Source organism: Delphinapterus leucas, chromosome 3, assembly GCF_059928025.1.
Source record: "Delphinapterus leucas isolate spDelLeu-1000000601 "Yukka" chromosome 3, BTC_Dleu_Yukka2, whole genome shotgun sequence".
NCBI lineage: Eukaryota > Metazoa > Chordata > Mammalia > Artiodactyla > Monodontidae > Delphinapterus > Delphinapterus leucas.
The window spans coordinates 78271852-78297501 of NC_143131.1; the positions used below are offsets into that span (position 1 = coordinate 78271852).

At 38.9% G+C, this 25650-nt stretch overlaps 1 protein-coding gene across 1 annotated transcript in view; it reads left to right on the forward strand.

Annotated features, from left to right (window-relative positions):
* Window positions 1-25650, forward strand: part of FAM81B (family with sequence similarity 81 member B) — a 49959-nt gene that overhangs the window by 688 nt on the left and 23621 nt on the right. Inside the window, 4 exon segments of the mRNA XM_089909118.1 lie at window positions 322-434; window positions 3329-3393; window positions 15699-15942; window positions 21750-21868. Of these exon segments, the coding sequence (XP_089765244.1) occupies window positions 322-434; window positions 3329-3393; window positions 15699-15942; window positions 21750-21868 (541 nt within the window).

Here is a 25650-nt window from a genome sequence, read left to right on the forward strand (position 1 = left end):
CAGATGGCTTCGGCACAATAGGGTGAGGAATCATTTCCTATTATTTTAGAACAGCTTGATCTAAATGAGTGCATCTTAACAGTTTCCTGACTGTCTCATGGCAGTACCTGAGGTGATAAGCTCTTTCTGTAGGTGTGATGGGACCTGGGAGAGAACTGGGGTGGGGAGAAGGGAAGAAGTTTAAAAGAAATTGGAAGCCTCCCTTTAAATTTCACCGTATGTATAGAAATTGCCCTCAATTAAAAAAAGTAGAAAATTGCCACCACTGCAAAAATTCACTTGCCATAGTTCCTAATCTGACTCAACGTTCTGGTTGCCTAGATACGGATGTACACAAAAGTTCCTCCCCGACTGCCACGACTGCCACTGCCGCGGAAGAGCCAGATGAACCTGATGGCCCCCTTGTTGACTCAGCCAGTGACCAAGAAAAGAAAGCAAGTACTTTTAGATATTCATATTCAAAATAGAATATTTTGCTCAGCTTCTTTAAAGCTTAATGTTGCTTAGAGAGATCTAAGGAGTCCTGGAAGAGTTGCTTTTCTTTTCATTCTCCCACATCTCCTGTGTCCTGCTTTGCAAAAGTGACTGATGCCAGCACAAGCTGCAAAGAAAAATGTGTCGATACGTTCATTGCACTGACTTTTAATATGTGGAGATAAAAGTTAACAAAAATTTGACAATTATTTTTGTGAAGATTTAAAAGGAAAGATGATAAACTCCAAGTGGAGACGTTATCTCTAACATAAAACAGAGAATAGCTAACTAGAATTTTTATTGGTATGGACTTGTCATATCTTCCCCATTAATGAAAAAGAACATTCAAATAAGCAGGGTTTTTAGACTTTGCATTGTAATTCTCAAACACCTGACCAGCAGATGCAGCCTCTTGTGATGGGAAGAGGACTGGAAAGCTAGCACAATGTCAAGGACTGATTTTTGGTATCTATTGGCTGTACCACATATTGGCTGTGTGACTTGGACAATTACTTAAACTTTCTTGTTTCCTCTGCGGTGAAATGAGCTAATTTGTCCTATCAGATAAAGATGTGGAGCTTGAATGAGCCACTAAGATAAAGGACTTAGCAGGTAGGAAGGACATAGTCTGATTATTATCATAATCTATATGATCTTAAGTAAGTTCCGTCTCTGATCCTCAGATTCCTCACCTATAAAAGTAATTATCTTAAGTTCTTTCTGTAATAAAGATTTCAGTTACTTAAGGTAACTATTGTTATCCATAAGTTAAAGGTAATGATTCCCACCTTAAAGGGCTGTTTCAAGAATGAAATCACATCATATGTGAAAGTATTTTATAGCCCGTTAAGCCATAAAGCATTATTATGAAACAGATGAAAACTAATACATGTAAAATGTTCCATAATAATCATAAAGTTGTTTGTGAAACAAATTTGATATAATTATGCTTAGTCTGTAGGAATAGGGATGGAAGAGCTGACATATTCAGTCAGCAAAAATATAAAAATTTAGTCTTAGATACATCAAAAAATTGCACAAAGAGTAAATAAATATGCCACAATGTTAACAGCTTTTGCTTTAGAATTAAAAGAGAATTTTTTTTTCTGTACCTTTTACTTTTTCTATATTTTTCCAAATTTCCCTGCATTGTCAGGTTTCGCATTTGTTACTTTACACGTATGTGAGTTGTAGGTGTGCTTTTAAGAGGATGCTATTTATAGTCTTCCAAATAAGACTTAAAAATGAACGAAATAAAAATAAAACAGATAAATAAATAAATAAGACAGGCATATCCAATTGCTTCACCTCGGAAGGAGAAAGGAAGGCAATAAGCCAGTAACGTAGTGCCCTTGGACACAGTATTCATCACACCCTTTCATTCCACAAGTACTCACAAAGGACTACTAGGTTCCAAACATACAAGGCCAGGGACCAGCCCACAATCTCCCACAGGCCAGACTGTAGCAGTGGAGAGATGAGAAGGAAAGAGCTGCCGTTAAGCAGGTGAGGAGCCCAGGGCACAGTACTGTTCCAGCTAGAATCCAGAGTGAAAACAGGAACCAGGGCAGAGGACCAATCCCATTCTCTAGGGAGTTAGGATGGTCTCCATAACGTGGACACCTGGCTGCCCAGTGTATTAGTAAATCCACTCTCTAAGGGAAGACCTGGCTTCGGAGCATCAGACCCATTGCAAACCCCACTCAGCACTGGGGAGAGAGGATCTAAAGCACAGTCACAGCGACTCACTGGCTCCATCTGAGCAACCTCAAGCTTTTTCTGATTCCCACCACGGAGTGGGCTGGTCAGGAGAGCCTGATTATTGTCAGGTGTCCTATATTAGCTTCTTTGATAAGAAACTTACCTTACTTTTTTTCTTTAACTTTTATTGGAGGAGAGGGGTTCCAATTAAGCTTCTTTGGCCCTAAACTAAGAAGCAAAATGTGGTTGTTCCTAAGGCATTTGCAAAAGGAATGATTTCTGTAGTGGGTCTTAACATATTCTGCTCATCATTCTAGTATATAATAACGTAAACCAAGAAAAAATATCCTAGAAACATATTTTGCTTAAGTTTTTAACTGAGGTGGAATACAACTCATACTCTCCCTATTGAATCCAATTCAGTGAGAGGCTATTAGAATGAAGGTAAACCTGTCTTGTTTTTTAAACTTAAATAAGAGAACATTAGAGGTTAAAACATTTTCAGCATAAGCAAAATAGTGAGTACATTTGGTAACCTCTTTCCTCCTAGAAATGCTACAAAATTATGAATTTTCATGCAAGTAGAACTTTCTAGTACCATTTTATTGAATTAGTTGTGTTCATACGGCCAACTATGTTTAACACTAGAAGTTATGTATGTAACAGTGCTCTGTACTTTTATTTCTCATTGACTATAAGAATCTGACATCCAGATTTCTTAGAAAACAAAATTATTTGAATAGACTACTTTTCTAGGTTTTGGCTTTGTTTTCAAAAATTAGCTGATTCCCCTCAGAATTCACCATGTCAGGAATAATTCACTCTATGAGGACATCTTTAGTAACTCCACCAATAATCATTTGCTATTTCAGTAAAAAATTATCCAAGAATAATCTATGGCTTTGACTTTTCCTGAAAATTTTTCTTAACTATGATACCAAATCTATGAAATGCAACACTCTAGAATCTTCCCAGAACTTGATTTTGATTTTAGCCTTGAGCAGCACAAATGGGGGTATGTGCAAGATTAACTGGGCTGGTGATCTATGATCTATAGCACATATTTTGTTTTCAGTTAAAACATTATAAGATGGATAAGATTTCCCTGTAAAGTAGCTAATGATACATTTTAAACCCATGACCTTTGTTTTAGGTAAGATTATCTCCAGCCAAAATGTCAACCAAGAATTCTACAGATCTAGTTGAATATGTTGACAAGTAAGTCTGTGAATTACAACAGTTTTAACTGTTTACTATACTTGATGATTACGTTAGAAATTGAAGTGCCTGAATGAGATCTTTGAGTTCATCTAAACTAGTTCTCTGCTTTCAGAAGGACTGCATTAAAACATCTCAAGAAGACGAACCTCTCTCTTATTCCTCTCTGATTAACAGAACAAGCCAATTTTACTGTTTCCTCTTTAAGTAACCTCCATAGGTTCCTATAGATTTATGAATAACACAACATAGGCAATGAATGACATAGGACAAGATCGGATATAGTTAACTGTGACTTTCAAAATAAACCAAATAAATATGTTAACATTTCATGATAAAAACTCAGGAAATTTTGAAATATATTAAACTAATTATCAGAACGTTTTTGTTTCTGCTATTTACAGTGTCACACCTGGAGCTCATCCAGGGAAGGTCTACAAAAGGGGGAGAGCTCCGGGGACTTGGAAATATAGCATACAATTGATAACATGCACATTGTCCAAAAGATCCTAGAATTCCAATTTGTAAAGGAAGGATACAGGGCAAGGCATATTAGTTTGAGTTTCTATTTGAGTATGTCAGAGGGGGATTCGGTCTGATGTGCGCATTAATGTTCTCGGGGCACTTGGGAATTAGTCTCAGGCTTTCCAGTAATTTTCTGCATGACTTCACGCAGTCCCATATGTCTCTGGGCTTGTTCTCTCATTTGCCAGATGAAGAGGCTGAACTAGAAACTCTCTAAGACCCACTCACTGTATCTTTAAAATAATTCTGATTCTAAAATATACATCATGACCACAGTGAAAAAAATTGACCAAACAAAGAAAATGATTCAACATGAAAAGAAAATGGATTTTCATTTTTTAAATTACTTTTAACAATGAAGATGACAAAGTTTTAAAAATCACTAATATTACAGTATGTTCACAATTAAGAATTTCCCTGTTCCTTAGCCAGCTGAATTTAAGGCATTCCAAAAAGTTCAACCACAGTATTTCAGCCCCTCTTTTCATGCTACCCATGATTTGTATTTGCTTATGTGACAATGAGGCTGTAATTTAGAGAATGGAACCAAACAAGGGGAAAGGGGTTTTTTTTTGTTTTTGTTTTTTTTTGCGGTACGTGGGCCTCTCACTGTTGTGGCCTCTCCCGTTGTGGAGCACAGGCTCCGGACGCGCAGGCTCAGCGGCCATGGCTCACGAGCCTAGCCGCTCTGCGGCATGTGGGATCTTCCCGGACCGGGGCACGAACCCGTGTCCCCTGCATCGGCAGGTGGACTCTCAACCACTGTGCCACCAGGGAATCCCGAAAGGTTTTTTTAATGTTTAGAAATGAGACATTTGGATCGATGGCATTTCTTCTTAGTTAAGTACAATGAATGTGGTATGCACAAAAATAATTATTATAAAGATGTATTGGCTAACCTTGCCATCCAAGGAGAACACAAAGACCTATTCCCACCTGACTCTCCACATGACAAACAAAATAGAAATGGTTCTTCTGATCTGTCAAATTCCAGTATGAACCCAAGTGGATTTCTTTAGCTCAGGATGGTGACTTACATCATAGGAAATGAGAGAAAATTCCTGGAAGATGGCAACAAACTTAAAACGAAATCCAAGGAAATTTTTGCCATTTCTTGGATTCCAGAGAAACTAAAATTAAGACAAAGGGAAAGAAGTAGTCTATAATTCAGAGCAAAAGCATGATGACCCCAACATTCATTTCCGCCGTGATCCCTCCCACATCCCTTCTCTTTTTGTCCAAGTCATATATCTAAGAACTTTCTATGTACTGCCTAAGATGGCTGGTTTTCCTTTGGTCTCACTCCTCTAATCTCCCAGAGCAGGCTGCAAACTCCCTAAAGGCAGGGACTCTCTGGCCTTAATGCTTTCTGATACCCCTACAGTAGCCTATCATGATGCATTGAATATCAATTCCTAAGGAACTGTAGTTGACAGATTTAATGGAGAATAATGGTGGAGCAATTGAATCTTTAGGGCTCTGCTTAGAGCAGCAGACTCCTGGGTAGCTGATTAACTGGAAAAGCAAAATGGCATTTGGGCATTTCAATCATCAGTACAGATATTTTGAATCGACATATCGAATCCAACAAAATAGACATAAAAAACAATAATTTTAAAAATAACTTCTTCCTCACAGTCATAGTATGTATTGAATGGCAACAAATGTATTGATATGCAAGCAGAGTACTCACACAAGTAAAAGTCATTATCGATTCGTTAAACAGCCTGAATATATGTTACATACTCTCAGAGGTTCTGCCTTATAAATCTATGTGGGCATATTTATAGGCAATACTAAAAACAAATAATAAAAACAACTGAAAAGAGTAAAAATTCAGCAACAAAAGAGATGATGCCTAGTCTATGAACAAGGTTTGGCTAGAGATGAGCACATTAAAAAGAAAGGCAGACTGAGCATGTACAGGGCCCTTCTCAGCCTCAGGCAGCTGGAGCATCACCCACACTTGCTAAATGTTAGGTCATATTAATAATCCACGCAGCAGGGGCAGGCAGAATGCTTGCAATCATTTCTAGGACAATTATGGTGACATTATATTAAAGGCAGTAAATAATTCTGATTTCCACATGTGTTTATAGATTCACAATGAACAGATATCTGCTGAGTTCATGACGGTGTAGTCAATGCTCACTTAAGCTTAATTAAGCAGAAAAGCGCCAGAGGCTTTTTCTTTTTCTTCTTTTTCTTCTGCTGGTAGAAGGAGCATGGCATGGAGGCTAGGCACCTAGGTCCACTCTTGAATCAGCCTGTAATCAGCTATGTGACCTTGAGAAAACTAAAATGTCTTTGCTTCTCCAGGCAATCTCTGCCTCCTTTATAAAATGGGGTGGGGTTTCAGGTGCCTGAGTCCCAAGGGCTGTCTCTGTTCAAGGTAAGACCCAGAATTCATTTCCAGGATGCAGATCAGAGCCACCACTACTTTCTATTTCTCAACTCTGCCCACAGTTTAAACTCATAAACACTCTTTTATGTAATAAAGTAAGTGGTTAAGATTTAAGAACATATGTTATTCCCCCACAGGATTTCATATGGTGTAGAAAACAAATACTGCCCATAAATTACTTTTTATTCTCCTTCAGTTGACTCTCCTGAAAAAAATAAGTTTCTCACCACCAAATCAAATAATTTCTAAGGTCTCTTCCCTCCCTTAGACTCTCTGGTCTTCAAAAACTGGTTATAACCATTTATTCACTTAACAACTATTAATTGACAATCTACTACATGCCAGGCACTATGCTAGGCACTTGGAGGGTTTTCAGTGAACAAAACAAAGACCCTGTCCTCGTGGAGCTTTTGTTCTAGTAAGAGGAAGAGATACACATTGTTAGGTGGTCTGGCCAGGGTAGAGTTCATTGAGAAGTTAGCATTTGAGCAAAAACCAGGAGATGAGAAAGTGGGCCATGGGGACATACAGGGGAAAGCTAAGTTTCTAAGGCAGGAACACTCCTGTGGTGAGGCAGAAACAACACAGGGGCAAAGAGAGCTGGAATAAAAGGGAGGGAAGTATTAACCCGAACTGTAATGCTATCTGGGCCAAGAAAATGAAATTGTTTTGTACTGAAGAGTTGTCCAGGCTGGGCTAAAGCCAATATACATCTCAGGAATTCTCTCAGGAGTACATTTTGGGAAGATGCGGGTCTGGTTGACAGCTAAAGAATAGTATGCAAAATTTGGATGTATAAAACTATCAGTGAGTCAAACGGGCAAAATAATAAATTAGTAATGATCTGTACTTGTAAGTAGAATAGGGCATTCAGGGTCTGGGAAGTATTCATTTTCAAGGTTTTTTTCTTAGTACCATGGCAGCCATTTTATTACACTTTGATGCATTGCTTTTGTTGCTACATGAAGACAGATATTTCACATTAGAGTACGCAGGAAAGGAAGACAAAACACTGTTGGTTGAGCTCTTTATGGGATAGGTCGTGTTAGGTTGGAGATCTCTTGGGTTTTATTTTGCAGTATCATATACATCTTCAAGGGCAACTAGCTTCCAGGTGAGAAAGCTCAAAATAGTCTGCATAACTTATAAAAAAAAGATACACGGGGCACTCTGGGATGTTAGCAAGTTACTTATTACCTGACAGACCCCCTCCCACCCTGCACAGTTCTCTAGCCCCACTGACCGCATTCAGCGTTAACGTTTCCAGCTCTTACTCCGTGTTAATCATCTCATTTAATCCTCACAATAACCCTAAGAGGTGGAGAGTGTCACTATTTTAAAGATGAAGTCACTGGGGTTCACAGAGAAGTCAAATACTTGCCCAAGGTCACACAGTGCAATGACAGACCAAGATTCTAACACAGAAATCTAACACAGAAATTTCCAAAGCCTATTTTCTTAACCACTCGCTATCCACACCCCCTGCCAGCTATCTTCTCAACACACACACACATAGAGCCTGGGACATCGTCACCTCCAGCCCATCCCTCGCAGCATGGAAGATGTGAAGGCAGCCACATCTGATCTTCCTCCATGGGTGTCCCTGTGTGGGATGTAGGCAGCCTGGGAGGCACTACCATCAGCCACAATGCAGTCTTCTACTCTCTCTCTAGCATCATCTCACTGTGCTGGGGGTGGACACAGCTACAGGAACTGGGCATTACCCACAGCACTCCCATATCAGTCCAGGCAGGAGCTGCCCACATGAAGCTTAGTTCCTCCCACCCCAGGAGGGACTGAATTCTTGCCACACCTGAGAGTTTCTGCTCAAGTGTGAGAACTGTCCTGAGGTGAGGCCGAGGCTAGTCTCAGTTCACTAGAGCAGAGAGGGAGCCTCTCCAACCTCTGAGCCACAAAGAGGACCCTTAGGGCTCCACGGAGAGATGTGAGCCAAGCAAAGGTAACTGGGGTGAAAAATTACATGATGTTGGAAGCAAGTTTTATATATATATATAAAAATATATATATATGCAGAGGAATATATTTATATATACAAGTTATATATAACATTATATATAAACATATGCATCTTGAATACATATTTATATATGCAGAGGAATATACATGTGTAAAAATATATGCCAGTTACATGTATATAACTTTATACCTATAAGTATATATACCTTGAATATATATTTATATTTATATAAATATATGCAGAGGAATCAATATATCTTATCTCTCTGAGAAAAATTCAAATATAACAGGCAGAACTACTAACTGGTCTAAACAAATGTGCTGTGGTGTAGGGAAAAAGAGTCAAGGGGGCAGGTTGAAATGTTTCCCAGCTGGATTACTGATCATCTTTAAGCTTTAGTTTCCACCTAAATTGAGAAAAATTTTACTTATGCCAAGGACAAGTTGTGGGGATGAAATGAAATCATGTTTATGAAAGTGCTATGTTGACTAAGCATTATGGAGAGATAAAACAGTAATAATAATAGATTCCTTACATTTCTCTTGGGCTAGAAGCTCCCCTCAAATAATTTACCATTTGTGTTAGTTTCCTAGGGCTGCCACAATACAGTACCTCAAACTGGGTGGCTTCAAACAGTATTATCTCACAATCCTGGAGGTTAGAAGTCTGAAATCAAGGTGTCTGCAGGTTGATTCCTTCTGAGGGCTCTGGGGAGAACATGTCCCATTGGTCTCTTTTAGCTTCTGGTGACAGCCAGATTTGTAACTGCCTCGCTCCAGTCTCTGCCTCCACCTTCATGTGGTCTCCTCCTTGTGTCTCTGCCATCACACAGCCATCTTCTTACAAGGATATCAGTCATACTGGATTAGGGACCCACCAACCCCGTAAGACCTCAGTAGGTATGACTAATCACATCCACAATGACCTCTAAGGTCACATTCTGTGGTACAGGGTGGTGGTGGGGGGTTAGGACTTCAACATATCTTTTTGTGGGGACACAATTCAGCCCATGGCACCATCTAATCATTACTAATAATTAGAACAAGAACGCACGTATATGACCCTTGTAGACATTACAAAGCACTTCAGATACATTATGTAAATTGAAAAACTTCAGCCAAATAAGTAGGGCAGGAGTCATCTCCACAGGACAAATAAGGAGCTCGCTTCTAGACAGCTTAATACGCGTTAAGGGTACTAAGTGGCAGAGGCAGAGCTCGAGCCCCCAGTCTTCCAACTCCAAGTAGAGTGTTCTTTCCCCTGGAGACTCACATAAATAACTCTCAGAGCCCAACATTAGCAAGGTAATATAGGTAAGCATCTCAAGAGCCCTAGAAAACGCTGTAAGAACTCCAAACACCCTCAAAACAACTTGCTGCTGCCATTTACATGTTGCCCCTGTGTCACCCGGGTGTCCACCGAGCCCCCATTCACACAGGGACTCAGGAACACCTGCCAACCCGAATGCCTCTACCAGAAAGCCAATCACAATAGGTACATTACTAATTCTGTAATTTTATTGAAAATGTTACTGAACACGGGGAGTTTGCCTCACATATTACATAACTTGCCTCTGGAAAAGATCCACAGCCAGTCTCTTCTCAGCCAGGTCATTATTTGGAGTCCTTCCCTTTCCTAGCTCCTCCACGAAGACCCCATGCTGACCCAGTCCCACTGGGCTGCTTCTTCCTGTTATGTGTTATTTAAAACAGGAGATGCCTCCCTCACCCACCTACAGCATTCAGCCCTGTGTAAACTCAGCAATGGAGGCTTCTAGAGCCACCAAAACCATCTGCCAGGGTAATGCTTAGGAACAAGCAATGGAGAAACCATAGAAAAGACATTTTCAGTTCCATCACTCTACACACACACTCACAGATTATTTTTGTGAGGCAGCAAAATATTCTCTGAAATGCCACTCTTTAATTTTTTTTTTTTTTTGCAGGACTCTATGCACCGAGAATGTAACTAGTCATAGAATAAATCTCACGGAAATGAAAACTCTCTTCAGTTATGCCCTTTTGTGTTCTAGAAAGGGGCTTAAATTTTCAAATTTTTGTCTCTTGAATATTACACGTTGCCGAAATGGTTATTAAGATCTAAGTAAATTTAGTGCTCTAGTCGCAAGAACAGAACGGGCAGAGAAGTGAGAGTTACTATGTACCAATGCATCTGCCAGCAACAGCACAGCTGGTGTAAGTCACATTGAGTTGCAGAGAAATAGAACTCAGAGTTTGTGGGAAATCTGTTCAGATTCAGTTGTCAGCTACATAATCAATGATTTATATAAAATCCAAATATCCCTCTGAAAAGGCCCCCTAGGAATACTTCCTCCTGTGGTTAGTAACTCCATCTGCACGAGTCTGGAATATTCGTTATATCTTTCTTTCACAGTTAAATTTAGATATATAAGTCCCACTGCTATGATATACTAATAAAGCAGTGAATTTTTTAAATTCATGGTAGCCACATCTCGCTACTAATGAAAAGCCTCAGTTTTTAAACTTGTGGATGATCTATGTTTTGAACAACAGTATTACTAGGAATCTCTCTTAGAAGACTGAGAATGTTCGTGTGTTGAATGTTATTCCAGTCACTGATTTAGAAAAGTCAATTGGAAAATAATATTCTCTTTCCTTACAGCAAAAAATAGGAAACATATATATAAGCTCTATCTTCATCCTGTAGGAATCATGCAAATAGAACTAAACAGAGCATGATTTGGTGCTTCACTAAGCATCATTAATAAACAACAATAATAATACTCCAATAGTAAATCTCAGACATGAAAAGACATTTCAAAAAGGAACATTCTCCACTTAAATATAAGATAACTTTTAAAAATAAATGTTAAGAGCTAAAAGAAAATAAGTAACTACAGTCCATCATTTATGTGCCATTTAATGTCCCATGGTTGCAGGCAAATACATTCACATAGCGCTAGGTGCTGCCCTGCAAGGCTTCCTTCCACGTGCCAAAGAGCAACAACATTGAGGCCAACTCTGAAGGCAGGACCACAGGCTGGCATCTGAGCAGAGGTGGCAGCCCTGTTCCACTGGCCCATCTACTGGCTTAGGTCTGTTTCCTCAGACCTTTCTGGATACAATGCCCTTTCTGGATACAATCCTGATACCAGCCAACAACACACCAGAAGACTGAGTGCACATAGGCCCCGTGTGAACCTGGACGGCAGTGCAGGTCTCACTGCTCCCTACCACCTGCTTCTACATGTGATCTCAGAACTTAACAGCCATATGGCAAAGTGGCCCCATTACCTCTGTCTAAAATGAATGAACAGAAATATTTGGTTGGTAAGTGGTGGAACCTGTATTCTACCCTTGGTCTACCTTGCCTTCCAACTTACCAAGCTGCCTCTGAATGTCTGCATGATTTGAAATCTCAGAGTCCACATTTCACACCTCAGCACCTCATTATATGTTCTTTACCTTTATGCCTTCAAGACTGGTCATGACTCATATGACCGGTCTTAAATAAATCAGTGATGTTCAGTCCTAAGAATATATTAGATTCATCTAAGTGCTTATTTAAAATACATATTCTTGTTCTTCCCCTCACCCCCAAAATTATGATTTAGTAAGTCTATAGTGGTGCCACGGAATCTGCATTTTAGCGACTTCCCTCCCTTCTCCACCCCCATGATACTAATGCAAGTTTCCTCACAAGAAACACTGAATCAGACTAAGTTCCTGGAGGGACAGGACCTTTATACATTGTACATGGACTAGAGTAGACATCTAGTAAATATTTACTGATCCATTTCTATTTCAACTGACATTTTTATTGGTAAGTTACTAGATACAGATACAGTGCTTTCAGCTACCCATGAAAACTCCAACCAAAACGGCTTAAATGTAAGGTCGTTCATTAGTTCACATTAAAAATCTAGAATTTGGTTAATTTGGAGGCTTAACAGCATCATCAAACACCCAGGTGTTTTCTATCCTTCTTCCCAGCCATCCTCTTTCCCCTCATGATCACAGGTAGCTTCAGCAGTTCCAGGCATCACACACAGACATGACTACACCCAGCAAAAAAGAGAGAAGGTTCTCCTTGGGTATGTCTTCTTAAAGGCAAAGCAACCTTACCCGGAAGCCCCACAGTAGGTTTCCCTTTGCATCTCATTGGCCAGTATTGCTTCACGTGCTCCTACCTAAACCAACTGCATCTCAGCCCAGAAGAATGGGACCACCATGGTTAGCTTGCGCCCCACCCCACCCTGAAGGACATGGGGGACAGGAGGACGTACCGAGTCAGGCAGAAGCAGGGATGGCTATTAAGAAGTTAACCAACTGTGTCTGCCACAACGAGAACACCTAAGAGAGAACAAATTCTAAACTTTGAGAGGAATTCAGCATGATTTACAAGGGTCTGTACAGAACGAATGAAGATCTCTTTCACCGGCAAATCCAGGCTGCAGATTGTCTGGAGACCAGAAAGAAGCACAAGCTCAAGGAAAACAATGAGTAAATCTGCAATCCACTGCTAGGCTATGTGTCACCATCAGCAGGACCTGACATCCTCTTCCCTTCTGCCTGTGACTCATACATCCCATCCAGGGTAGCACTGTCAGCATGCTGGGGTTTTAGAAAAATGGATTTTATATGTATGAGGCTCCATTTGGTAGTTTTCCAGAAGAACATTTTTGAGCCAAATGAGTGGTGGATGGAATCTTACTACTGAAACACTTAGCTAAGCCGTCTCTGTTCCTCAGATGTGCAGGTGATAGGAAAGATGAATCTCACCCAGGCTGAAGCTATTTTATACTGCTCGAGAAAGGAAACTGAAAACTTTCAGGCTCTAACAACTTGGAGCTTTGTGGAACCATTTTTTCCTCCAATTTTCTAACAACTGAGACTTAAGGAAACAGTCCAGCTACAGCAATCAGTCAGTCAACAAATATTTATTGACCACCTGCTATGTGTCAGGCACTCTTCTCAGTGTTGGGGAAACCGTGGAGAACAAGTTAGATAAAGTGCCTGCCTGCAGGGAACTTTCATTCTAGTGATGAAGGGCAGAAAATAAACACAAACAAGTAAATATGATGATTTTAGGTAATGACAAATGTTATGGAGAAGGTGAAATGGGGTATTATGATAGAAAGTGACTGAGTGGAAGGTTTGCCTGAGGGGGGGATATTGAAGTTGATACTTAAAGAATGGGAAGCAGGCAGCCATGAAGAGACTGCACTCTAAGCCGGAGGAACAGCAGATCCCGAGGCTCTGAGCTAGGAACTGCTTGGCGTGTTTGAGGAGCAGAAAGACACTGGTCTGTGTAGGGAAGGGTGGGAGGAGATGAGGCTGGAAAGGAGAGCCAGGATTTTATTTCCGGAGAATGGATGAGCCATCAGAGGGTTTTCAGTAGGCAAGTTCTATCTTCACACTTTTAGAAAGATCACTCTAGCTGTTGTGTGGAAGATGCACTCTTTGTTAGGAGGCGAAAGTGGAGGGGATAACGGTGGCCAGGACCGAGAAGAGAAGAAAGAACTATGGAAAGAGAAGCTTTGAAGCCTGAGGATACTTCTGTTTGTCATTTCTGCTGTCACTCTATTAGGCCACATCAGTAGCGTTAATCAAAGTGTGTCTTCTGCTTCTGCTTATTATCTCGTAGAATGACAGGAATATATGGGAGTAAAGGTTAACATTTGATTTTGGAGTCAGACAGATGTGAGTTTTGAATTCTGACTCTTGGCATCTCCAAGTTGTGTGACTGCTCCTTCTTCTGTCTGGTAAATTTTCTCAATCTTCTCTCCTAAGTTACTAATTCATTCTTCAGCTATTTCTTGTGTCATAGCTATCCCATCTTTTATGTTTCTTTATTTCAACTATTATATTTTTCATGCCTAATATTTCTACTTGTTTAGGTTTTCTAGTTGTTTTCATTTTGCTAATATCTTCCCATATCTTCCCTTTTAATACCTTTATTAGCTTTTTAAAAAATTTCTCATTGCATATATTGCAGTAATTCTCTTTTGTAGGAATTGATAATCCAATAGATTGTTTATTTGTTGGCTAATTTGCTTTTAAAAAGACTGTGCTCCTCAAATGTCCTGATATTTTGGCCTGTGAGTTCATCTTTCCCTGAAGATTTCAGTCAGAGCCTGGTCGCCAATGAAGTGTTGTCAGCTCCGATGAGCTTGAGAGGTGGGGTGTGGATAAGCCCCAGACACAGTAAAACCATAGTCAGCCACTCCCCATCCTACAGAATAACCTCTCCTGTCAGGTCTTCTCCTTTTGCTCCTCGGGAAGAAGCAACACTAGAAGAGCAGCTGCTTTCCCACCCCTGGGACATGTGGATGTAGTGAGACCTTATAGTATTTGGAAAATGTTTTGGCTTTGTCTTTTTTCAGAGCCAATCTAGGATAATCAATTATTATAGGAAAAGAAGCTCTTAGCAAGATTTCTAGAGATCCAGAAGCTTTTTTCCTCTTAATACTAAGAGTATTTTATTGGGGTATAATTAATATGTCCTAAAATATACTAAGTATGTATCTGGATGGATTTTGACAAATATAATCAATTAGTAACAACCACCCAAATCAAAATATAAAACATTCTAGAAGCATTTTGATATTCCTGAGAAGCCAGTCAGATGACTGTGACAGTGTGGTGGTTTTTAAATGACCACAAGTTCTCTGACACTCCATTTTTCAAGAAGTGGAGACTAACTCCCCTTGCTTTGAATATAGGCACAACTTAGTGACTTGCTTCTAGGGAATGGACTAAAGCAAAAGTTATGGGGTATGACTTCGAGATTAGGTCACAAAAATAAGCAAAGTAAATTAAATAAAGAAAAAGACACAACAAAAGTAACTTGTTCTCCAAGAAGTTCATCTGTGAAGGGAAGGAGTAATTTGCGAATGCCAGTGGGAGCTATTGGGATTTTACATGTTTCTTTGCCCTAATACTAAATAGCCCTAGTCTTTGTATTTTCCTTTTCTAATTTATTTTTTTTACTTTTTGTTGACCTTCTGACTCTTTTGTTAATCTTTGCCTTTGAGCTATTATTTCTTCCAGCAATTAGAAAGCAGCTTACTCCTCGGTATGGAATCATCAGGCATGAAATTTATGTGGCTCCAACTTGGCTTGTTAGAATAGCGGGTAAAATGTAGAACAATTCCTGCTTGGGAAACAGGAAAAATACATGATACAAGATCAGGGCATAAGTCAGATCCAGTTCTCAGATGAGACATAAACCGAGATTCTAACTATACAGGGTTTAAAGTCCTAACAGACAGACTTCTCACAGGGGAGAAAATATAGGATTTTATATATATGGATTTTATATACACAGGAGTAGGAGTGTGGATGCAAGATCTGGTTCTGGCTCGTCCAGTTCATCCTTGTAACACCCGCGGTGTTGTTTCCTTTTCCGGACCAGGGGTCATTCTTTTCTTCCTGCCATTCCAAACACCCAGAGAAGTCAGCTAGAAGACAGACTGAACAACCAGGGTCGCACCATAGCTTTCCTCCTTGAACAAGCTTTCCACATCAAGGAGGATATCTCTGCCTGTCTTCAGGGGACGCATGGCTTTCAAAAGGAGGAGTCACTTGCCAGGAAGCTTCTGGAAAACCACATCCAGACCATCACCAGCATCGTCAAAAAACTCAGCCAGAACATTGAGGTAGTCCTTTATTTCCCATATGTTGGCATCATTGCTTGACAAAGTTTATCAAGCACCAGTGTCATTTTTCAACTAGAGAAATGAGTCACTATTACTTAAGTTTAAATGATTTTAGTTTAGTTGCCTCAGAGGGAAATAGTCAATATTTCAACTTCTCATTTCTGCCAAAATGTAGAAGGAAATTCTACATTCAGAAAATGTTTGTTGAATGTCTCTGTGACAGAAAAGACAACTGTCTAACATTAAATGTCAGCCATTGTGCTAAGGTGCTTATTTTCATCTTAATCTCCAAGATTCTATTAATATAATCATTTCAAACAGAGGTCTTCATTAGGCAGTGGGAATGCTAGTTCATAGGCCCATCACACTCTGACCCCAACTCCTACCCCTTTCTCCTTCACTCTGGCCACACTGGGCTCCCAGCTCTTCTTAGAACACCGCAAACATGCTCAGGCTTCAGGGCCTTTGTACTTGCTGTGTATTCTGGGTGGATCATCTTCCCCTAGATGCTTCTATAAAGTACTCTTCATTTCCTTCAGTCCCTGCTCAAAAATCATCATATCAGAGGGTAGTTCCTTGACATGCCATAAAATACCCCCTCCTCACCCCAACAGTCACAACCTCCCTTAAACCCTACATTATTTTTATCTATAGCACTTATCGCAAATGACCATGGTCTTTATTTGTTTAGTGTGTTTCCCTTATAGAATATAATCTCTGTGAGGACAGGGACTTCATTTTGTTCACTGCTAAATCCCACATCAAACTGATGACAGTGTATGAGAGGCAGTCAGCAATCTGTAAATATTTCTTGAACAGATAAATGAATGAATGAATGATGTTTAAGGTGCTAAAGGAAAAATAGAGTTTCTGATCAAAAAATGAAATCCTTGGGTTAAACCAAGACAAGTAGATTCTTATTACAGGTCTTTCAGAGTTTTTAAAGTACTAATGAGCATTATGACTCTGGGGTAGCAACTTTCAGGCAAAAGTTCCAGAGAATACAGTTTAAAAATCTGGCCCAAAACGTGTGGAATTGTGAGAATTGACAACAGTGCCCTCACACAATAATGTCCTTTTCTCCTATCAGATAGAATAGTGGATTAGACAAAAAAAAAACAAAAACCATGAGATTGACCCAGCAATGACTTACTCATGACTATACATTTAAGGCTAAGGATATTTGTTAATTTATTTTCTATCTGTAGACCCCATAATGCCATACTGCATTTGAGGGACTGTGGAAAGTTAAAAAATCTTGGTGAGCTTTTAAAAGGCACTTTTTTGGTATTTAGCACATATTGAATTGACAGCAGGACCTAAAGAGTCAATGTTACTTCTCAAAGTGGTCAAAAGTGTTTCCAGGCATAATGAACTTTCATGAAAGTGACAAGAGACACGTGGCTCAGTGCCTCTGAGATGATGAGAAAATCAAGTACAGCACCAGGACTAAAATAAGATCCTAATTTAGGAATCAAAACTTCTTGGTAATTGAAAAGAGAACAGCATTCTCAGAAATATCAAAATGCTTCTAGAATGTTCTATATTTTGATTTCAGTGTTTGTTACATAGTTGATTATATTTGTCAAAATCCATCCAGAGATATATTTTGATTTATATATTTTAATACATATTAATTATACCCCAATAAAATACTATTAGCTTTAAGGGGAAAAAAAGTTTCCAGATATCTGAAATCTTGCTAAGAGCTCCTTTTCCTGTAATAATTACCTTAGATTAGCTCTGAAAAAAGACAAAGCCAAAGCATTTTCCAAATACCATAAAAATCTCAAAATATTTGCAATCCTGTTAAGGGTTTGGCATATATAGGGAAAATGACAAGGACTGGTCTGATTGTGCAGAAAACGGAATTAGGAAGTATTTAAAGACTATAGATATGAAGTTAGGGCTTCCCTGGTGGCGCAGTGGTTGAGAGTCCACCTGCCGATGCAGGGGACACGGGTTTGTGCCCCGGTCCGGGAAGATCCCGCATGCCACGGAGCGGCTGGGCCCGTGAGCCATGGCTGCTGGGCCTGCGCGTCCGGAGCCTGTGCTCCGCAACGGGAGCGGCCACAACAGTGAGAGGCCCGCGTACCGCAAAAAAAAATAAATAAATAAAATAAAATAATAAAATAACTAAGACTATAAAGTAATAAGCATTTATAGAGAAATGGATGCTATCCAAGTATTTTTTAAAAACCTAAACTCTTTAATCAGATCAGCCTATTTGTAAATTAACCAGCAAGTTAGATCCAAGTGTGAGCAGAAGCTTGACTTGGGTTTTTAAAAGAAATGAAAAAAAGATTTTTTTGTTTAATCAACAATAATTGTAGCAGTTAAGTTTCTTGTTCCTTTTTATTTTTTTAAGTTAATTTTTATTGGAGTATAGTTGCTTTACAATGTTGTGTTAAGTTGCTTGTTCCTTTTTAAATCAAAATATTTATTTTTTAAGCTGGCAGCTAATTAAAGTTTGAAAATTAATTTATTTTTAATTCAGGAAAAAAGCATTTCATGTACAACATTGCTTAATTGCATTTTTTTCCTCCAACTTATAAAAGCAATACTTGTTCACTGTAATTATTTGGAAGTTTAGGAAACAATTTTAAAACCTAGGAAAAAGTTCTCACAATTTCACCGCCAAACGGCATTCTCTACAAATACCTAGATGCATCTCCCTCTGGTCTTTCCAGGCATTCCCTTTAGGAAGCTGAGACTACATTTGTAAGCACAATTTTTAATATAAAATTATATCATAAACCCTTTCGTATGTCATTAAAAGCTATTTGCATGGTGTGTACATCATGGTTTGCTTAATTCTCCTAATGTTGAAATATCGTTGTGCATAAATGTGTCCACATTTGGATTATTCCTATTGTATACGTTCTTGGAAATGGAATTACCAGGGTAAGAACACTATAAAAGCTCTTTACACATATTGCTACATTGGTCTATTTACACTTCCATTAGCCTTATATGAGAGTGCTTTTTTCACTGCACCTATCCCAGCATTGAGATTTATTGTTTTAATTATTGCTAATTTGATGAGATAGAAATGAGATCTTTCCCTTTTTTTCACTTTTTAAAAGTGACTATAACAATTTACATTTTCTCTGTCAATAATCTATCTAATGTCTTTTGCCAATTTGTTTTTTTGGATTTTAGTGCTTTTTAGTTTTTATTTATGAGTTTTTTTATTAAGAAAAATAAGCAGTGGGACTTCTCTGGTGGCACAGTTGTTAAGAATCCGCCTGCCAATGCAGGGGACATGGGATCAAGCCCTGGTCCGGGAAGATCCCACATGCCGCAGAGCAACTAAGCCCATGTGCCATAACTACTGAGCCTGCGCTCTAGAGCCTGTGCTCTGCAACAAGAGAAGCCACCGCAACAAGAAGCCCGCGCACCTCAACAAACGTAGCCCCCCGCTCACTACAACTAGAGAAAACCCGTGCACAGCAACAAAGACCCAATGTAGCCAAAAATAAATAAATAAATTTATTTTAAAAAAAGAATAATAAGCAGTGATGCTTTGGTAAATGTTTAACAATCAGCAATCAGTTTTTTTTCTGAGGGATAAAATACCTGGTTTATAGTGTTTGCCTATTTCCATGGTGTAAATACTCTCACTATGATTGATTTAGAAAACCAACTGATGTTACTAAACACAAAGATGGGAAGAGATGTACATGCACAATCGGCTCTCAAGGACAGGTGTATAAATGATTGCAACACACCATTGAAACCCTTGGCAGTAACATTTGTTATAAATGTTTTTCCAGTTGGTTGTTTATATCTTAATTATATTTATATTGTTTTTTACAAGTTTTAGATAAAGTTAAATGTTCCAATATTTTGGTTTGTGACTTCCCTCATTACTTTCAAGAATAGAAATTTCCTTTAGAAATTTCAAAGATGAAATAATCTCCTCTATTATGTTAGTTTTATGGCTTAACTTTTTTAATATTCTAAATCTATTTTTTCTAAAATCTATATTCATATAAGGTAAGGATCTAAACTGACTGTTTTCCGAATAAGTAACCAAAAATCTCAACAGCATTTGTGAAATTCCTTCCCTAGGGATTTTGAGTCTCATATATAGCATATTTCTTTCTTACATTTACAAAGATCTTCATTAACTTACGATTGATTTAGCTACACACAGCTATTTAGCTACACTCAGCTATTTAGCTACACTCAATTACTTATCCTCATTTTTACAAAATGCTTTACTATTTAATAGGGCAAGTTCCTTTTTATCACTATTCCTTACAAAACAAAGCAAAACAACACCTACTGTTATGGTCTGAACATTTGTGTCCCCATTCAAAATTCATATGTGAAATCCTACTGCCCAATGTGATGGTATCAGGAGGGCTTAGGGAGGTATTTGGGTCATGAGAGTGGAGTCCTCATAAATGGGATTAGTGCCTTCATAAAAGAGATCTCACAGAGCTCCCTGGCTCCTTCCACTCTGTGAAGATGCAGCAAGAAGTGAGCAGTCTGCAGCCCAGAAGAGGGCTCTCCCCGGAACCCAACCATGCGGGCACCCCGATCTTGCACTTCCAGCCTCCAGAATAGTGAGAAATAAATCTCTGTTGTTTATAAGCTGCTCAGTCTGTGGTATTTTGTCATAGTGGCCCAAACGAACTAAAACACCTATAGGCATGCAAAAGCCAACAAACAAGCTAAAACAAAAACACCTCTAGCTAGTGTTCTTGACACTTTTATGTCTCCAGTTAAAGCTATATTTGTTCTTGGATTGTCTCAATCTGCCAGTTTACAAATGGGCAAGATTCTGTATATAGTCTTTGAAATTTCTATAATTCATTTCCTATAAAATTCCTTCTTTTCCTCCAAAAATTCATAATCACAAATTTAACATGGTTCAGGCCTTGGTAAAATATAGCAATTAACCTTTAATATTTCTGCAAATCAAAAAGTTGTTTGTGTTTTCCTATCCTCTAAACGGTTTTCTGAGTAAACATAAATTATTTTTTATGTCTTTACTTTGGAATTTGTTTGAATGTCAAGCAAGATATAAATTTTTTTCTATGGACAAGCAAAATTTTTTAATTTTTATGTATGAGTGCCAAAAATTAAAACCCACTGTTTGGGGGACCACCAACCTGGTGGTATAGGACAGTCAGCTTCATTGCAGAACACCAAGACATAATGAAGGCATGACAAAGGATACTCGGCAAAATCTGAACACACTCAAGCCATACATTTCTCATGTTCTCTAAAAAATCTAAAACAATAAATGTTTTTCACTCCATGTATGTGAAACAGTTTGATTCAGATTTGCTTGTGTTAATTGCATTAGCTTCATTGTGGTTCTGATTCAATCTGTAAAGGGCCTTGCTTGATGCCATATGAAAGGTTCCTTCTTCTAAACTGTACCACCAATTCTGAAAGAGGTTTTTGTGAAAAGCTCTTATGTCGATGATGGCCATGGCCATAATAACACAATAAATATGTTTTGTTTGGCCCATATGGTGTCTGTAAAAGAATTTAAATAAGATGTCAATATTTTAAAATGAGAAACTTAACATAAAATCTGGATTTCTGGCTTCTGTTGAGACATCGTTGAACCATCATGCCCACCTGGCAACAATCGGCGGGACTCAACGCCATCACTATCTCCCTCAAATAAAGCAAAGACGGCTTCTCTCTGATACAGGACCCTCTCACTCACTTACACTATCAGCCTAACTAGGAAATGCACCCAATTTTGTAACCTCTACTTTAAATGATATTTTCTTATCATGTCTGATGGGAAATTAATGGGAATTTTAACTCAAATATTGCAGATGTTGGAGGAACAAATAAAAGCTCGAGACGTGGCAGCCACAGGAACTAATTTCGCAGTACAGGACCTAAACACCAAACACCTTCAAGGAGTTGGAGATCTTCGAGGAAGAGTAGCCAGGTGAGAAGAAGCGTGTTAACTAATGCTTAGTGGTCAGTTGCTGGCCACTGAGTTCTCATCCCTAAACAAGTCCCATATTGTAGAAAACAAGATACTGCCTTTAAGCTAAATGATGAGATAGTAACTGAGAAAGTGTGTCATGAAATTTGAAATTTGAAAGCCTCATGCTCCCTGTGAGATCCAAGGGTTCTGTAAAGGAATGCCCCATCTGGTTTCATCTGCAAATGACAAGTCTTGTCTTTACAGCCCTCAGCTGTCCAAATGTCAACATCTATACAAAGACATACCCTTGAAGCCACACACAAAATCCCCAGATGTATCAAATCTAGTGATTAAAACATTTAAAATATACAATAGTTACATATAGAAGCCTAGCAAAAGGGATTTAATGGTCAAGTGAATAAAATTTTGAATGATATCCTTTGTATGAGACTTGTAAGTTGGAAGAATTCATGGTGTACAGTTCAGCAAAAATTTGTAGGCATTGACAATGGCAGGACCGCTCTGGTTGACACATGAAAGATGACTTGTGAGTGGCTGAGCGTGGACACCTTTCCACCTTTACATCTTCTGCCAGCACCTCTCTCCTCTCTCCTGAAATACCCCCACCTTCATCTCATTAATCCGCTCTCAAGTGTTAATGACCAATAATTATTATTAATGACCAATAATAATTAGGTGATTAACACTTAAGACAAACCTCTTCTAGGGTATCCGTCCGTTCAATTCAACAACAACGACAAAAAAAGTATTAAACACTTCTATATGCCAGGCAGTGTGCTAGTATTCGGGGTTTCAGCAACATGGTCCCTTTCCTGTAAAGTCAAAGTCTACCTGGGAAAACATAAATCAATGAGGTGAGCACTATAATGAAAGCCTGGGGTGCTATGGGAATATCCAAATCAGATGGGGGCATAAAGATGGCTTCCTGGAGGAGGTGACACTTGACATGAATTTTGAAAGGTTTGTAGCAGTTAACTAGACAGGGAAGGAAAGGAAAGGCACTTCACATAGGAGGCAAGATATGTGCAAAAGAACTGAGGGGTAAATTACTGTGAAATGTTCAGGGGCTACCTGTGAGAAGAGTATTTTAGTTATGTTATTTTGGATTTGCACTTAGGGAGAGATGGGAGATTGGGAGATGAAGCTAGAGAAATGGTCCAGAGTTGGGTGATGAGGATCTTTGGCCAAGGTAAAAAGTTTAAACTTTATGTAGAAAGTTATAAATAGCCATGGGAAGATTTTAAGTAAGGGGATGACATTTAGTGACCGTCTAGTAGTAGCCAAATTGGTGGGGTACAGAAAGAAGGCATGAAGGTGAAAGGAAGCTATTGTAGCAATCAAGGTGAGAAATGTCAGGGGCCTAAACTAAAGCACTGGCCGTGCAAGTCCAGAGCACGTAACAGACATTCAGAAAACAGAATCTACAGGATTAGTACATATGTGTGTGTGTATGTGTGTATACACAAACATAAACATACATACATATATATATACATATATAATTATATATTATATGTATACATATTTTAAAATATATAAAATTGTATATTTTATTCTATAATATTTGATACATGGAAAAGAATTTTTATAATATTTGGGTAAGCTATGAAGCAAGATAATAAAACAAACCCCAGCAAACCCATCACCCTACTTAGATGTGCCATGATTTTACAAAGAAGATAAACACCAAAAATCTCCTGAATGGAATTTGGTTCAATTTGGTGCTGATGACACTTCAACTACTTTTTTTTTTCTGCAAACCACTTAAGACCCTACTATTTCATTCTTGTAAATCCTCTCTTACGTACAAGAGAAAGTCACAAACAGATTTAGATGAAGCCAAGAGATGAATGGAATAATATCGGAAAAGATGTGCAACTATTTTTGTTCTGCTCCAGTTTCTTTTTTTTGTTTCCTTTTTACAAAATGTTGTATGTATTTAAGGTGTACGCGATGATTTGATATACATATACATACTAAAATGATTACTATAGTCAAGCTAATTAGCATATCTTCTCCTCACAGAGTTACCTTTATGTGTGTGTGAGGAAAGCACCTGAAATCTACTCTCTTAGCATATTTCCATTCTTCAATACAGCATTATTCACTGTAGTCATCACACGGTGCATTAGGTCTCTAGACTTATGCAGCCTACAGAACGGCCACTTTGTGCCCTTGATCGACGTCTCCCCATTTCCCCCACCACCTCGCCCCTAATAACCACTGTTCTCCTCTCTGCTTCTATGTATTTGACTTTTTTAGGTTCCACATATAAATGAAATGATGCAGTTTTTTCCTCCTGTGTCTGGCTTTTTTCACTGAGCATAATGTCCTCCAGGTTCATCCATGTTGTTGCAAATGGCAACATCTCCTTTTCTGAGGCTGAAAATTTCAGAGTGTGTGTGTGTATCACAATTTCTTTATCTATTCATCCAAAGACACTTAGGTTGTTTCCATATCCTGGTTATTATGAATGTTGCTGCAATGAACATGAAAGTACATATTTCTTCCAGGCATTCATTTCATTTCCTTTGGATATGTATCCAGAGGGGGGATTTCTGGATGATATAACAGTTCTATTTTTAATTTTTAAAAGAATCTCCATTCTGTTTTGTATAATGGCTATACCAATTTACATTCCTGTTAACAGTGTAGAAGGATTCCCTTTTCTCCACATCTGCACCAATACTTGTTATCTTTTATTTTTTTGATAATTCTCATCTTAACAGGTATGAGGTGATATGGTTTTGATTTGCATTTCCTTGATGATTAATAATATAGAGCTCTTTTTCATGTACCTGTTGGCCATTTGTACGTCATCTTTGGACAAATATCTGTTCAGGTTTTTGCCCATTTTTTAAAATCATGTGACCATTTAAAACCCCCTCTTTGTTTTCTGTGGTCCCAAGGGACTCACAGATGAGCCCCATCGGGTCTCAGGGCTAGGTGATTTGGGAGCCATTCTCTTGGGTGGCAGCTAGATGTATGGTCCACACCCTTTGCTCCCCATGGAGAATCGGATTTGGGGGTTTCTTCCCAACAGTAAGGTGCTGCACCAGGGATGGGGCTTATGGCATGTGTGTGTCTCAACTTTTTCCACCCAGTTTGATGTGGGTATTAGTTGCCTGATGTGTAGAAGTCTCTAAACCAGTTTCTGAATTTTACTCAGAGGGACTTGATCCACATTTTGCTGGTTATTTGGTGCATCTGAGGGAGGAGGGAAAAATCAAGAGCCCCTATTCCTCCAACTTGCTCTCTGATTGCTTACTTACCTTCCCCTTTAATATGAAGCAGTGATTTTAGGACAAGGCCTTATTTTTCCTTGAAATGTCTCCCTTTTATGAAACTTTCTTAAATCTAGTGATTTGAGACAGATTCTGGCTAAAAGCCATGAGATTTAAATTCACACTTCCATTTTTTCTTTTCTGTATTTTTGCAGGCAAGCGACCCATGGACCAGCTGAGGCAGATTAATTACTTTTCTCCCACATATATTGACCTTAATTCCAGTTAGCGTTTTGGCATAAGTGAAACTAAGTTGATTTTTTTTTTTTTTTTTTTTTTTTGCGGTACGCAGGCCTCTCACTGTTGTGGCCTCTCCTGTTGTGGAGCACAGGCTCCGGACGCGCAGGCTCAGTGGCCATGGCTCACGGGCCCAGCCGCTCCGCGGCATGTGGGATCTTCCCGGACCGGGGCACGAACCTGTGTCCCCTGCATCGGCAGGCGGACTCTCAACCACTGCGCCACCAGGGAAGTCCTAAGTTGATTATTTTAACTTAA